At 35.0% G+C, this 16,628-nt stretch overlaps 1 protein-coding gene across 3 annotated transcripts in view; it reads right to left on the reverse strand.

Annotated features, from left to right (window-relative positions):
* CACNA2D1 (calcium voltage-gated channel auxiliary subunit alpha2delta 1) overlaps positions 1 to 16,628 on the reverse strand; it is a 341,896-nt gene that overhangs the window by 93,563 nt on the left and 231,705 nt on the right. For all 3 annotated transcript variants that reach the window (XM_088523514.1, XM_088523513.1, XM_088523511.1), the window contains exons 7-9: positions 15,273 to 15,404; positions 1,426 to 1,495; positions 620 to 670 (exon numbers count right to left, since the gene is read on the reverse strand). In XM_088523514.1, the coding sequence (XP_088379640.1) occupies positions 620 to 670; positions 1,426 to 1,495; positions 15,273 to 15,404 (253 nt within the window). The remainder of the gene's footprint in view (positions 1 to 619; positions 671 to 1,425; positions 1,496 to 15,272; positions 15,405 to 16,628) is intronic.

A 16,628-nucleotide genomic window follows, 5' to 3' on the forward strand; every position in this document is an offset into this window, starting at 1 on the left:
AAACAATTTAAACATCTGGTCAATAAGGACAAAGAGGCTTATATTGACAAAGTGCAACCTTTACTAAAATACACAAATTCTCTTATTATTTTCTTTTTGTTTTATTTCATAGTTATATACAGTATAAGACATACCTATCCATTAAAATAATTTACATTGCTTGGGGATTAATATTCTACAGGAACTAAACTTGGCAATATTTAAATACGTAAGGTAAAACATGCAAAGTCTGCATAAACCTTCATCCTTCAGGGTCATTAAAACATGATTAAATACAGACTCATGCTTCTACTCATTTGCTTTTGTTTTTGTATTTTACAACAAATTCTGGCATTCACATGAGAAATTTCCCATTGATTAGTTTAGTAATTAAGAGGCTGAAAGCAGAACAATATCAAATTGATTCAAAAACACTTCCTTGTGTACAACAATTTAAACAACTTGCAGGTTTTGTTTGGGCTGTTTTTTCCTATGTGGTTATTTTGTTCATACACAAGATTTTTTTATGCTTGCACATAAGGTCTTCCTAATTCTCTCTGCCTTTTTCTGCATATATCAATTTGTGCAATAGACAGGAAGTCTTTTTTTCTAAAGCCTATATACAGTCATAAACACTTACGCATCAACTAAAATAAGCATGTCTTTGGGAGAGGCAGCTCCTTGGATATACCTGAAACAAAAAGATATACATTTGAAAACAATACACATTTGAAAAGACTACAGCTGTGTAAGATCTTAGAAAATCTGTCATCTCTGAAGCAAGTCTAGCTGAACAAGCAACATTCTCCCATTGAATCTAGTAGAAAACCATGTGCCATGTGCCGAGATCTTGATGACAGGTGAATGGAAATATTGCATCGGCCCAGTTTTGGGAAAGTTATTTTGTTCATAAAAAGCTATTTTGTCCATACGTTGAATTAGCACAAATCCCAGTATCAGTATGTATTGTGCCTTGAGAGGCTAAGAGAAAAACATTCTGACAAACAGTACTAAGGACGAGCATTGCCTGTGCAGGGCTCACTTGCTGTCTGAGGTCTGGTGATCACTGCGTTAGTCCAAACCACGAGACACATTTGTATACATTGGTGACATCTGGAAGAATGGTTGAGCCTGATAATCTGAATCATATTTCATTTTGGTTCAAAACCAAAGTATTTAATTGCCTTGTCTTCATATCTATTTCATAGCCATCCTCATCATGAAAAGGCCTGTGTAATGCAACAGGGCATACAGAAATTGCACAAGAAAGAGTATAATGCAAATATTGCCTACAGGGAATAATTAATTGATCTGAAAAAAAGAAAGCAATGATATTTAAAAGAGAGGACTATTAGCCACAAAGAATATCAAGAAAAATGTAGTTTTTAAATCTTATCCAGAAAGCAAGAGACGCATTTGCTTTAAAATGTTTTTAAAAAAGCTTACCATGGTCTTCTGCGAACATCATACAGGTCTATTTTGTTTGGAGTTCGACTTTTATCTACCCATGGGGAAGCTAAAAAAGTTTTTAAAAAGTATAAAAGAAATTAATTTTTATTTCTAAAGTATTTCAAAAGCTTAACATTACAATGCATCAAGGTCACAGGCTCTGCACAAATATCAGCACTCCATATAGGTAAGGGAGGCATTTTAGCAATCTATTTTTCAAATATATTTATACACACACACACACACGAGCAATATATTTTTTTATGAGTGCATAATAAGATACAATAGAATAGAATAGAAATACAATGAAGGTTTAAAGAATGAGATCTGCCTGAGAAAATACTTATGGACTATGACTGACCAGTGACTTCAATGGAACTACTATTTCAATGAACCATTTTGCAATATGAAATATCTTTTTTAAGAACAATAAAGTACTTTTTAAATAAAAGACAACTAATCAATTAATGTTTTGTTAATAATGTAATGTTATACGGTGCTGATATAGAATGCAGTTTTGCATCTAAAAATTTATTCTGATTCAAGACTGCTTGGTTTTAGAAAAAGATAGAAATTAGAAAAGATAAAAGCCACTTTTTCTGAATATACTATACAATGAAAATATCAGTGCGTATGTAAAAAAGAATGAGAAGATTAATAACTTTGTGTAATTTTATCTTAACCTTATCTTAATTTTCTTTAATCTAAGATTTACAATATTTTTCTACAAGAATAACAATCTCACGGAAAAACAAAATAAGCCTTTCAAAAACACCTGACAATTTAATGAACAGAAATAAAAATGTGAAAAGTTGTATGAACTGAAATAATGTTCTGCAATTTGCTTTCTCACTGTACAGCACGGTACCAGGAGAGCTATCTCCTGAAGTTAAGCATTTTCCTGCCTAGTAAATGTAGAGGGATACTGGCACCTCCAGGGTTATTCTTCCTAAATATGCGGCCATCTAAAATAAATGGGAAGAATCATGATTCTCTCCCCTTGAAAGCAGAAAGAGTCAGGAGCGTAAAGTAGTTGTCCAAATTGAACTTGACTAAATGAACCCTTTTGTAAGTCACCATCTCCTGAATTGGCACATCAGCAACTACAACATTTAAACACAGCATAACATCCAAGACTTTTATTAGCATAACACCAACAAAAACATTATGTTCTTTTGCATACCAAAAGAGCCTCAAAGTCTATGGACAGATGGACAGTCCTGGAGTTATTGCAAACCCTAGACAACTCAAAGTGCTTTGGGATCCAAAGCAGTAAGGGACTTTGCAGTTCCCAGAATGGAAAAAATAAGAGTTTTTAAGACTTTTTTTTTTTTTTCCGGTAATCTAAGTATCCAATACTTGATGTATTCAATGACCTGGATAGAATAAGAACTACAGTTGGATATATTTAGTCATGGAGTACTTGTGTCTCTGTCCAATACAAATGTATTGGAATTCTACCTGAAAACCCTTCCTTCACTTTCTGATACTAGAAAAACATGTACTTAATGTAGTAATTTCATGTTGTGATACGGGTGCTTTAGGTAAAGCAACAAATTAAAATCAAAATATGGACCATCAAAGTTGCATCTTTGGCCAAACTTTTAGGTTTTCCAAGGATACCCAGCAAAATGCTAGGCCCTATCAATTCTGCCCCTGTTAATAAATTCGTATCCGGGACAGTCAAATAATCAAGAATAAAACAAGAACTGCAATTATCTGCATATATCCGCCTGGATTTATTTCAAAATAATAGGTAAAAAAAAGTTTATATGGTTACTGTGACAATGATTTTGAACAATCTCCACTAAGAAGTGAATTAAAACATCTTTTTTAGTGATCGTATTGTTTTCATTCAAAAGAGAAGTCCAGCTTCTGAATTGCAATCTCCAAAACAAATGCAAATGATTGAAAGACAACTTAAATGCAGGAACTGGAGTGTTTCTGACATCAACACTGTTTCCGCGAAAAGAGCAATCGAACTACTCTGTATTTTAAATGTAATTAATCATCTAGATTACATAAATTATCCTCTGAAAAACATAATTTAGATCTAATTTATCTGATACCATAGCCTTCAAGAAGACACTAAATAACTGCAAGGTGAATACCAGTTATATAGATAAAATAAACATCAGAATCATTTCAACCAAATATCATGTGTCAAATCTTTCAGAAATACAAAGTGGCAAAATTAATGCTAACATATTTATAAGAAAATACAAAATAAGAAACTTTGAGATGTCTGATATCTTTCCTTATATTTCCAGAAAGCACCAACAACAGCCTCAGAATATTAAAAGCTATTTTTTACTGGCATACAAACTGGAAAAAACATATTCATATACTTAATGTTTAATATATATTTATTCAAAACTGCTGGGTGAGACAGTATGAAAGACCTGAAAACATATCCCTTCTGCCACCCTCTTCAGAGCAGGTGAGTCTTTGAAGAATCACACAACAGTCTTGCTCTCATTTCTTCAATAGTTTCTTGGCTGAAAATGAAGTCCAAACCACCCCTTTTACCTAGAATTTAGTAAGCTAAATACCACTGTGGTAGCAAAGACAGCCCCAGAGCTTGATTCATTGTACTGTGAACACGTCCATGAACGTGGTCCAATCACACCTTTCTAAAGGAACACAAAATAAATTTGTAGGAGGGGGAAATGGGAACATTCAGCACACTATTAGTATCTTAGCTATGACTTTTTCAGATAAGTGTAAATGATGATTTGCAATTTTTCCTTTTGAGAGTTAGACTGAGTCTTGAGCAAACCAGTTGAACTCTATCAGTGCTCTTTAACTTGTGTGTTCCTTTTCAATATGCACAGGCATGGAAAGACTGTCCTCAGTTCTGCAGACGGTTTTTATGAATTTTTTTTTACACTTATTTAAAACAGCTGTTTGGGAATTATTTTTCTGTTTCACATGTCAAAATGAAGTTTTTTGTAATTAATACATTATCTTCAATTTAGATGTACATAACAAGCACCTGCATATGGGAGCTTCCATGGGAGCAAAAATTACTCCATTTACACTGTGACTGTGGAAATTTTCATGAGATATTAATTGGTGCTGGATCATGCAAACACTAATTAAGGAAAGCAATGTTTGCTGACAGAAGTAGTTCTATTGATTTTTATGATGTTTTCTACAACAGTAAATATAATCTGGAAACAAGTGTCTGCATGACTGAACAAATAAAGACTCAGCACTTACTAGCTAACATTTCATTCACACCAAGGAAGTGCTGAAATCTCACTTCATCCTCAAGAGTCAGCTTGACTAAATTATTCACTCATCCTAAACTATCTCTCTGGATTTGCACTTTTATTTCAGATGGCTGTGAATGGTCTCAAACCTATTCACCAGTTTTGGATACATAGTGACTTTAAGGATCTTATTTGATTCACCACTACTGGAAAACTAAAATTCCCATCGGACATTCCCATTGATATCCAATGATCTAATTTTAATTTACCTTGATTTCATGTCTTATAATTTTCAGAAGATGACAAGTGCTTTCAATATAAAAATAATTAGAGATTTATAATAATACAGAAAGTGATTAGATATTCATCTCTGGGAAACATGCATTGCCATTGCCCTGCATATTGAACACCCTCTACCGACACTTGGGGAAACTGGCTATAGACTTTGACCTTGAGATGAAAATAAACACGAAATACACAAATAAAGAGCTAACAACTTACCCTCCCTCCAAAAAAAAAAAAAAAAGTAAAATTCAAGAAATTCAAGATCAATATTTTTGAGCCTTACATATAACCTATTGCTTAAACATGCATCGCAAACAGATGCTTTGGAATTTGGCTCACAGACTTTGTTCAAGATGTCAACATCAGCGTGTGCTTCACTGTTGCATACTATTATCTTTGAACTATGTCAGCCCTAAACAGTTCTCTGTTGCATACGTTATGCTTTAATCATGTTCTCCTTTGATGATTTTCCTGTTTGGCATATGGTTAGATTTGATATTTTATAAATTATTAATTTGGCTTAATACCCCTTCTGCTCTTTGCCTTACAGAGATCTAAGTCTAATTATATTTCAAGTAAGATGAAGTTATGCTACTTTTTTACTTCTGCCCATGTTGGGTGGAAATCCTCTGTTTTGTTTGGTGTGACATCAGCAGTTTTGCAGAATTACTCAATAATTTTTCAACGAAGGTTGAACTGTGGTAAGACACGATAAATAAAAATAATAAATAGTCATAGCTTAATAGCCACTAATAGTTCTATGTGATATGCTTTGCCCCGCTCTACCCAAGACAGAAGTTACTTATTATTGTCCTAACATATGGACTTAATTCAAGGCCAAAGAAAAGCAATCAACTTGTGATATGCTGAAACAGAAAAAAAAAGGTCCCTCAAATGTCTTTTTGTTATCTCAGTTTAGAGTCAAATAATAACTCTGAATCAATACACTGAATTTCAACCCCCATTAATATTTTGCTCATATTTGTTTCACCTAAACTAGGTATTCTTTCACAGTGGGCTAGAATATATTTAGAATTTAAGAGAACAAAGACAGATATATATATTTCTTTCCTATAAATGCAAATTCTGGAGATTTCAATTTGCATCACAAAGGTTCAGAGACACTATAAACAAATCCTGGCTGCAATGTCCACTAACTCACTAGAACTATCAATAACAAGTAATCCTATGACTGAAAGATCTGCTTACACAACTGCACAATTTAGCACAACAGCTTTCAAGAAATGTAGCCCAACAAAATATGCTGAAAGGTTTTCCACATCCTGATGGTAAGATCATGCCCTTTCTTCTAAGATGTCAAGAAAGAAAAAGTTAATAATGCTTACAGAGACTTATTTCAATGTTAAAAGAATAAATGTACCACTTTTGTGCTAATTGCACCCATTGCACTATTTTTTTTCTTCATATGCTAAAGACTCCTTTGAACAAGAACTTTTAACAAGAACTATCAGCTACAACAATAATCAGAAAACCTTTTGAAAAAAAGAAAGTTAAGGTCTTAATTTTTCAAAGCTTTGGATTCATTTTGTACGTATTTCTTTAGGCTTTCTAACCCCTTATCTGCTTCAGTAATGACTTTCTTTGGAGAGTTCAATATCATGGCAGCAAGACGATTACTTGGCATTCATGCTTAACACAAGAGCAGCTGTGCACAGCAAGTCCTTCATTTGAAGAGATACCATTTTATTTTATTAGAAATTGATTTTTAAAGCTGTTCCATTATTAGTTTATCTAAGCAGGGAGTGCTTCAGCAGTTGAGTGAAACCTGCTTTGCTGACATCTAGAAAGATTTTTAAGATTTTTTATTATTATTATTAAGGGAAAGAGATAATACTAGCTCTTCTCTATCTATATTTAATCAAAGACTTTACTCTTTCAGAAGGCTTTTGAATAATCAACTTGAGTGTTCCCTTTTCCTTAGCTGTGAATTTCTCCATTTAGTATCTAGTAAGCTCTAACTATTATAGGAAGAACCAAATATCCTAGTAAAGTACTGGCACAAGGAATGCACAGGATGGAAAGTTCCCATCATACTACTCCTAACAGATGAAAAAAGTAAGGCTAAAATCAAGACCAGTCTGCTTTAGAAAGGAACAGAATGCAACAATTCTGAGCATGACTCTCTGTACCCAGTGTTATAAAGAACCTGAGAAGACTAACACATGCCAGTATTTAAATATATAAATAGCTGAATGACTTTTAATATGATCTTGCTATTTTAATTCAATACTTTTCACATAAACAGAGTTGCATCTCCATAAATGATCAACCCCCATTTTGAAATGCTGCTTTGCATCTAGTTCACCGGAAACTTTGGTAAATTTTCCATTTCTTTAGGAATTTACTGGCAAGAATACCCTATCACAAAGCATAAAGCTCCTAATAGTCACCGAGGAAGCTGATATTGCAGCACTTCACTTTTTATTGGCTTTCCTGTAGCTGCATGAACCAGGGTTGAACTAAATCTCTTCTCAACCTGTTTCACTCCCAGCCTCTGCCTCCTTCTCTAAATCAGGTATCGTCAAGTGATGAGGACACATATGTCCACCTGGGTGATAGAGCTGCAGACTGCAGGACAATTTTTCCTGTTCGAAGAAACCAGAGAGAAGTCACAGTGCTGGCAAGGGTGGGCACTGCCAGAAGCATCACCACGGATGAGCGAGCCATGAGTTTAAGTTTGCACAGCCCCCTGTTACATCTTTGGAAGAGGTGTGAAGATTCAAGGTGTGGAACATTTGGGACAGGATAGTACTTCTTTTTCAGTCTTCTTTTTGTTAGTGGTTGCCTCAACTTTTCTGATCCTGCCCCAGCATGGCACATTGGTCTCCCAGTACTGCAAATACTGTGTCACATTACCACTATGGTCAACAGTTCTCCTTAAAGGATACTGAACCTATCCATACAGTACCATTTTATTTCTAAATAAAATCTACTAACTAGAACCTGAGAGTGTTCCTTTCAGGAATATTCTTTCTTGTATTACACTGTGGAAAGTATTATTTCATATTTTGCCTGACAGAATAGATCTGGTGTTGCTGACCAAACAGTGTCCCATACTTAACATTAATCTAAATCAAAGTTGTGGTTTTACACTCTAGTAAGTATTGGCAGCCAAATTTTCTTCATCTTATTTATTGCCATGTCTAGAAAGATTCTATATCATAGTTAGCTGCAGATAAATGCACTAGTTAGGCTGTCTGCAGGCCAAAACAAAATGCATCCTTTATTAAGGATCTTATCCTTGCAAAACAAAATAAACAGAGAAGTGAGGAAGTGATTAATATGGCTGGCAGAAGACACAAAAACACAAAATGTTCTTTCAATCTGTTTAATTAGTAATTGCTAAAGTAAAAATAATGCGCTTTCCATTGAAGGGTTGTAATGAAAAATTGATTAACAATTATAATCCCCATTAGCTCTGTAATTTTAAGAAGAATTTCAAGATTAAAAGAAGAACTGGCTGGTTAGCACCTTACACCTCCAAGCCAAAATTTGATCATAAATTGTTCTTTCAAACAGCTGCTTTCTAAAACCTAGCAGTAAAATTAGCCAGATAGATGCCTTACAAAATGTAAGTAATTTAACATCTGTCAAACTATATTAAACTGTTTTAATTAAATTAATTTATCTAGGGGTAACAAATTTGTCCACTGCTCTCTGGTTAATCATAAATTTAATCTGTAGTCTGATTTACACTGAAGCACTTTTCTATCTACATACAGACTACACGTACCAGAACCCAGAGGACTGATCATAGGAGGAGAAGAATCCAGTTAGAGAAGGCTTGAATCCACTGTTACCTGTTTGTGACAAACTAATTCATTATTAAAAGAAAAAGTTAAAACTTTGCATGGGCTACTGCCATCTAAGCAAAACCTTAAAAAAACAAATCCTGAACTACATTAGCAATTATTCTCAGTTACTTTTACCTTTTAAAAAGTTAATCTGCTTTGGGTATTCTGTATTAGATAAACCATATCTGAAGAGATAGATAGATATATCCTTCCAGAGTATTCATTCATTTCATCTATTGTAGGTAGGTCCCTACCTGCACGATTGTATCACCTGAAGATAATCATATTCCTTTAGTGCCTAGAGCCCAAGTGCACCTTAATTTTAAATGGCTAAAATGAATCCTACCCTCTGAAAAAGAAAAGCTGTAAGTGAAAAAGACACCTATTATCGCTGGGTTGCTTCCTAGGGTTGCCCAACTCCTAGGAATGAAGGAGGTCTATCGCTTTGTCCACCCTCAAGGCTTCATGTCCCTCCTTTGCTGCTAGTGCCCCTGACAGTATTGGAGTAGAGCAACATTGGCAGTGAAGAACAAGAGACTAATGTATCTCAGAATCACTTCTCCCATGGGGATACAAAGGAAGCCCATTGACCAATGCCGCATTTTCCGTGTCATTGTAGTAGCCTACTTGCAGTACAGGAAGAAAAACCATGGACTACTCCTCCTTCACCACTGTTTCAGGCTGCCTCTGTCTCCTGTTCTTTTAGAGTACTCCAGAAATGAAAGTTTCCAATATTAAAATACTGTGTTGAGATACTTCCAATTTTACATCTTTGAAATTTCCATTTGGATTGCAGTTAATTGGCAATTTTGATTTTACTAAAATGTCACCATATCTCTGGTTTTAATTTTTCATCAGGAATTTAGTCAGATCCTTTCTGAGGATTATGCATGTGCCACCTTAGAGGCTATCTTCTCTCCATATGCTAGTTTCTAGAAGTAGAAGAAACTTAAAACTCTTTAGCTGCAGTTTTGTGGGTGGGATGACAAAATGCTGTGCAAGAGTGACAGCCATCAAAGGGCTAATCAATGTATATATGGCATAATGATTTAAGTAAAATAATATTGAGAGCTGTTAATTAATTACAGCTACATTAAAAAAAAAACAAGTATCCTTTGTTGAAATTAATGGTATTTGATACAAAATTTACTACTTTCTCCTCCTGTTTTCATTAATTGTATTTACCTAATAGTTAAAAAGAATAGAAATATATTACTGCAGGCTTATGCCCTGCAATAAACTTGCAGGCAGGCAGTCTCTTTTTCTATTTCAGTCCTCAAGAAAGTAGCAAGAACAGTGCTACTGAGAAAGCGCTTCAAAACTTATAGCATTTTTTGCGCTTTGTCTCCCAGGAAAGACACTTTCTTAGCTTGGTGCCTCACAGTATTACTAATAAAACTTGGTGACTTTTCTGTGTTAGTTTGTTTTACTGTTTCCAACTATTTGTTTTTCAAAATCCCATGATATCAATTTTGAAAAACATTTGCTGAATTAAACAAACAAACAAACAAACAAAAACCATTATTTTCACCTCTACTTCAATTCATAGCATTGGTGAAAACTAAATCTCACTTTTGAGTTATAAGTAAATAATGGAAAACTGTTCATTTTCAGGACAAAGAATGGAAGCTTTTACATATATTTTAATACTTTGAAAAGTAGCAGGTTTCATAAAGACACTGAAATATGACAAAAAATACAAAAAAAAGAAAGAAGTTAGATGGGTGCTCCGAACTAACTTGCCTTCTGCAGACTACTCAGCTACAATTCTGTTTGAGAACAGCTTTGAAAGCAATATGCTTGTACTCTTGTTAGACCAAGGCATTACATTTGGCGGGGAAAAAAAAAAAAAAAGCTCTTCAAACATCTGAGCCATCTGATTTTAGCGACTTAACAATCTCACCAGCCATTCTGCTGAATGCTGCCTTTACAGTTACTTGATGTCATAACATGTGGATGAAATCTTCAGAAAATATTTAACATAATCTCTGGAGAACTGCATATTTTATACAGGAGAACCTGCAATGCTTCACGTTTTTAAATAAGTGAGTAGTGGCTATATGTTTAATGACAGAGGAAACAGTCATCTGTGGCTTGGAGGGAGAATGGTCATTCTGCAGAATCCCCAGGACTTGCAGGCCAACTTCATTAGATCAGATATAGCAGTTACCCTATAGACTGCAAAAAACAGCCATGCCATGACTGTTACTGGTTTCTGCACGGGTGGATGGAAAGGACAGTATGTATGTTCATACGTATGTGTATATACATATAAATAACACACACATATTTATATCTATATCTCCTTCCTTCAATAAACCAGCCCATGCAACTAGCTACTGTGGAGAAGGAGGTTTCTGTCAGTTTTTTTTTTTTTTTTTTAATCAGCAAACATTTCCCAACCTGAGCAAGAGGGTAATGATGACAGGAAAATTGTAGTCCCACACAAACCTGCTTGTGTCTGCGGATTATGAAATCAATCTGTTCCTTATATACGAAGATGTCAAACCCCTGCATGAAGCAGAAGCTCTGAAGCTCTGCAGCCTCCCCAGGGTCTGGGGCCTGTGTTCAAGGCCACACCACAAGGCCCCAATATCACAGACTCATGGTTGAGACAGAATGGTTGAGTTTGGAAGGGACCTCTGGAGATCATCTAGTCCAACCTCCCAATATGTGCAACTTCTTCAGCCTTCTCCTTCCCACTCATTAATATATATGAAGAATCATTTTCATATTTTAGAAGAACACTACTCAAAGCTATTATTTTCATATTTGTTTTCTTCCAGTCCTCAGGAACCTCTCTTGATCACCATGATCTTTCAAAGATAATTAAGTGTGGCCTTGTGATGACATCAATCACCTCCCCCAGCAGTCACAGTGACTCTCATCAGGTCCAACAGACTGCCTATGTTCCAGATTGTTTAAATGCTCCCTAATATGATTCTCCAGCCAGCACAATAATCATATTTTACTAAAGTAATGGTGCAATGCACTACAGCCAACCATCATCACTTCATCTAACGCCACATAGGTAAAAGCTATGCAAAAAGAAATGTGGGTTTTTTTCATTAACAGTTGAATATATATGCATGAATGTTCTCATAAATGTTCTTGAAATGTTTTATAGCTATCTGCCATGAGGATGAAGTCAATGGTTCTCAGGGAACGATGAGGCAGTGCTAATGGAGGAAAAATGGAGAATAACATTTCTCTTCACATGTAAGTTCCCGCTGAAGCTAACAGAAGCGCTGACACTAAGTGCTCTCTCTCATCTATAAAATTATATTTAGTCAAGGTACACTTTGTTAAGCAATTAGATGAAGGAGAGACTTAGATAAGGTAAGTCTGCCAAGCTGTTTCAGGCTCTAACTGAAATATGCAAAAAATAAGGCTCAAGGCCTGGGGAGATACCCTGCATCGTGTCTTCTCTCCTATTCCTGTCCTGATGTTTCAAAATGAGAGCTGTGCTGAGTTTCTCCCAGGGAAAAATAGTTAAAAAAAAAAAAAAAGAATGAAGGAAGCAATCAATTCACTTATAATAGGAGAAGTGGATCATAACGCGCAGTTTGATGTTTCTATTGGGGAATCTTTTGAGGTAATGATAGGAAGCTGCTGTATTCATCCCTGCTCTACAGACCCCCTGGCAGTGAATCTGCTGTCACTGTAGGTATATGCAAAGATAGATAGATCTGTGTTTCCATATATCTTTCTTATACCTAACTTTCTTTTGCATCTGTGACCATCAATCCACATGTGTCTTTCTAAATCTGCCTTGTCTGTATTGCATACATTCCTCTCAAAAAACAAAACAAAAATATAAATAAAAACAAGCAAAACATCAAAAAGCTCCCCAAGATAACCTTTCACATAGACTGTGACTTTCTCCTACATAATAAATGACATTGAGCATAACAAATATTTAATGGGCTTACATCACCACAATAATGTAAATGAAAAAAATGTTGAAGTAATAGATTACTTCCTCCATCTAACACCAATGTACAAATTAATGTGTTATCTATTTAATGTAATGTATTTGTATTCTACTATATCTAATTAATGTATAATTTAAGTCTAATACCTTAATTTAAGCCTGTAAAGAAAAAATGTTTGAGAAAAGGGACTGGCATAAATGCTATTTCAACATGGTTGCAGTCAGACATCCATCTTTGTTCCACTGTTAAAGAGAAGGGAGTATTAATGCACCTACGAGTCACACAAAGCATTGCTGAAGATTATAAAAGATGCTAGAGTGCCTACAACAGCACGAACATAGGATACAACAGGATGCATGTAATAGAAAAATAATCTAATAGTTCAGACATACTTTCCACCTACAGGGTCACTCACAGAACGATCCCTTAATACTATGGTGGTTACCATGGTGATAAGGAGAGCCTAAGAGCCTATTAGTACAGAAGTGATATGCCATCCCATTACTCAAGGAAGTGGGATATCATCAGATAAATACATTAGTTCAAGAACCCCATGACTGAAGACATTCTCTATAGCTCAGAGGTACCTAAAGATTGACCTAGAGAGACGATCAGCAGATATATTGCAGCTAATAATTCAAACAGTTTCATTTTACATTTGATTTTTGGTAAGTCCAAATCCTTCACAAACATCATCACTATGGAGAAAACCATCCTTTTGCAGCAGACATACCTAAGACCAATCTAATGAAGTAATTGTTTACAATATAATAAGACCATTTTCAAGACGTAAATATGAAAAGCATCTATTCAACTATATGCCACTTGATTTTCACATCTGTGTGTGTCTGGTCTCAGGAATGTAAGAAAACAAGAAAGATGGACGAACGTGCACAAAGACTTAATCAAAGCCTTACTGATTTAAGCTATAAGCAGGAAGTGGGAAGGAAAAGAGGCACAGAAAAAAATACACATCAGACTGCTCCACATTACTCTGTGTGTGTGTAAAATTTAAGAGTTGGGAAGCTACCCAGTTAGAATATACCAAGGAATTGTACTTTACTGGCTAAACACAAGCCACTGGCTAAATGACATGTAACCCTAAGCTTATCTGCAACATTCTTGAAGGAAGCGGGCAGTTGCATAGCAGTCTCCAATTGTCTCCAATTTCTTTCAATGGAAAATCATTGTGCAGGAATAGTTTTTATGACCCTATCTCTGAAAACCTATTTCAGTGCCTTGTAAATGTGATAGATGTTTTTGTGAAATATACTTCTCCATCATTATATTCAGGTCTTCATGATGTGCCCTTAAGGCTATCTCCTGGGTCCACTCAGCTGAGCATAGCTAAAATAGCAAGAAGTATCCAAACCCACACTATGTGCCTCATACATCTTTTCTGGGGAGGAAACGGGAAGGAATTTTTAAGATTCTGGGTAACGATAACCATCATTTGACTGTAGTTAGATGAGGATTGTATTAGAGAGACTGCTTTACTAGCACTTGAAAACCATATAATGCTGATAAATGGCAACCTTAAACATAGTACTAATAGAACTCACAAGCATTGAAACAGAACCCTTTGAAATAGATGAAATATGAAATGAGTATTTTCAATATTATTTTTTCTGCATTACCTCACTGTACTTATTTCATTGGCCTCTAGAAAATAATTCAAACAGGACACAAGTGCTATGAAGTATTTTTTCTTCAAAACTAGAAAAAGGCAGCTTCTCTGCCAGAGTTAGCAATTGTGCTTTAAATTATTTTTCTGCACCCTCAGAGATACCAGAATTCTATGAACAGAACAGAAAGAATCCCAAATTTTTCTTTAACGAGTTGTGGGTAAGACAGAAAGCAGTGCACACAATTAGGCTGCATCTAGCGGCCACAGGATTCTGCCACTGGTAACAATATCACTTATGAAGAACAGCAGTAGTCGAGGCAGTACGCCTATCAAAAAAAAAAAAAAAAAAAAAAAGGGCTTTCCATTTGGTGGTGCATATCAAACATATAAATTCATTGTATGGATGGCTTAAATTCATTAAAATATACCCCTACTTAGGGTTCTTGCTGTAATTCAGTAATGGGATGCTTTGACAGGTAGAACAGATGCTGGTTGAAATAATCAAGTCGTACTCATTGACCTTAGCTTTAATGGCAAAATCATAATTGACAGAGATCATGGATTCCCCAGAATACACCTCATTGTGCAATTGCATTTTCAGTGACTTTAACCCCAAGATTGTCTTATTTAGTAATTGATCTGCTAATTTTAAAGCTGGACAGCTAAAAAAAAAACTCACTGGTATATATTCTTTACATAAGACACAGAAAATAATCAAAATTAATAAGTAAATGTTTAACTTTTCAGAAAACACTGTCCACTTCTACTACAAAATATGCACCTAGCTACACACTCTATATCAGAATAACTTCACAGATTTTGAGTTATTTCTCATATATGGAAAAACCAACTATAGGAGAAAGTTGTCTATGGTTATCTTTTATTGCTTGTAAATCATTCAGAATTTTTCAAGGAAATAGGTGACCACATTTTGGCACCACGGGACAGTTTTTCAGAGTTCAGTTACCTGGATAATACCTGGCGAGGCCAGTGGCACTGCCAAAAACCTGCCACAGTAAAGTAGGGTCTTCTTCTCTGTTCCGCTTGAAAACATCATCCAGCGCTGCCGTCCAGTTGAGTTCATTTAGTACGATTGTCGCTGTTGAAAAAAAAAAAAAAAAAGTTTGGTATTACTCAGTTACATCTTTAGACAAGTAGCAATGACTATAAAGAGAAAAGAGAAGAAAGTTAAAACATTTTGTTTGATGTATCAGGATATTTAAGGAAATACACCTTTCTTTTTTGGCAAATTTAAGTTCCTTACATTGTCCTCTTCTCGATGGATTAACAATAGGCCATAACTGTTTATTTGCATATTCAATATCTGCTATAAGTATTTTTTCTGAGATGTAAATTGAGTTGTACTTCCCAGCCATAGAAAAGAAAATGAAAATATATAAAGGTTGTATTTATTAATCACATCACACTGCAAGAAGAAAGACTAGAATGAACAGAAGTAGATGAATCGTTCAGAAAAACTATCAGAGTTTTCTCATTCAGGATAGATGTTGTAAGGGAATTCTGTGGGGGGAAAAAAAGCAACAATGAGTATCAGAAGGATAAAATTAGGATGGGACCAGCTTGCACAGCAGGACCTATCTAGCACTACGTGTTGACAAGATCATCATGTTTGTAGCTGTGATCACTCACAGACTGACCAGCAGAGTGACCATTAATATTTATGAACTGGCTCAGTTTCCCAAGGAGATAAAATACAGGAACATCCATATTCTTAAGCATCACCAGGTAAACACTAAGTAGCCAGTCACACAGAAATTCTTATTCACAGCCTGTGTGAACCGTGCAAATATACATTTTAATATGTTCTATGTTGAAACATGTTTGTGAAAAAGAGATGTTGCTCACCAGCCAATGAACACTGCTACAGTAATAAGCAATTGGGTAATGAAATTTTGTTATGGTACAGATAACCATTCTTTCCCTCATGATCTAATCAGCTGTTAAGATCTCATTAACTTTGAAAAAAAAGTCTTATTCATGTCAGGCAACAACTGGCATTCAGTTAATTAGAAAGAGGAAGAATTTTTTTCTTTTCTTGGTTGGGTCACTAATCCTCTCCTTTGTGTTGCCAAATGGCATTATAAGTAACATTTCTGAAACATCTAGATGAATAGTGATACAGCAGCCACTTACAGTAGAATGAGAAGTAGATGAGGTTAAATAAATAAATAAATAAAATAAAAAAATAAAACCAGTAGAAGACGTAGACATAGATCCTAAGAAAAGCAATACTGTAATTCAGGTTACACTTTAATATTGCACGCAAGAATTTTCATTTCTCTTGCAAATAGGCAAGTCAAGG

This window comes from Tinamus guttatus, unplaced genomic scaffold (genome assembly GCF_059628265.1).
Source record: "Tinamus guttatus ecotype Peru unplaced genomic scaffold, ASM5962826v1 Tinamus_guttatus_pri_ptg000193l, whole genome shotgun sequence".
Taxonomy (NCBI): Eukaryota; Metazoa; Chordata; class Aves; order Tinamiformes; family Tinamidae; genus Tinamus; species Tinamus guttatus.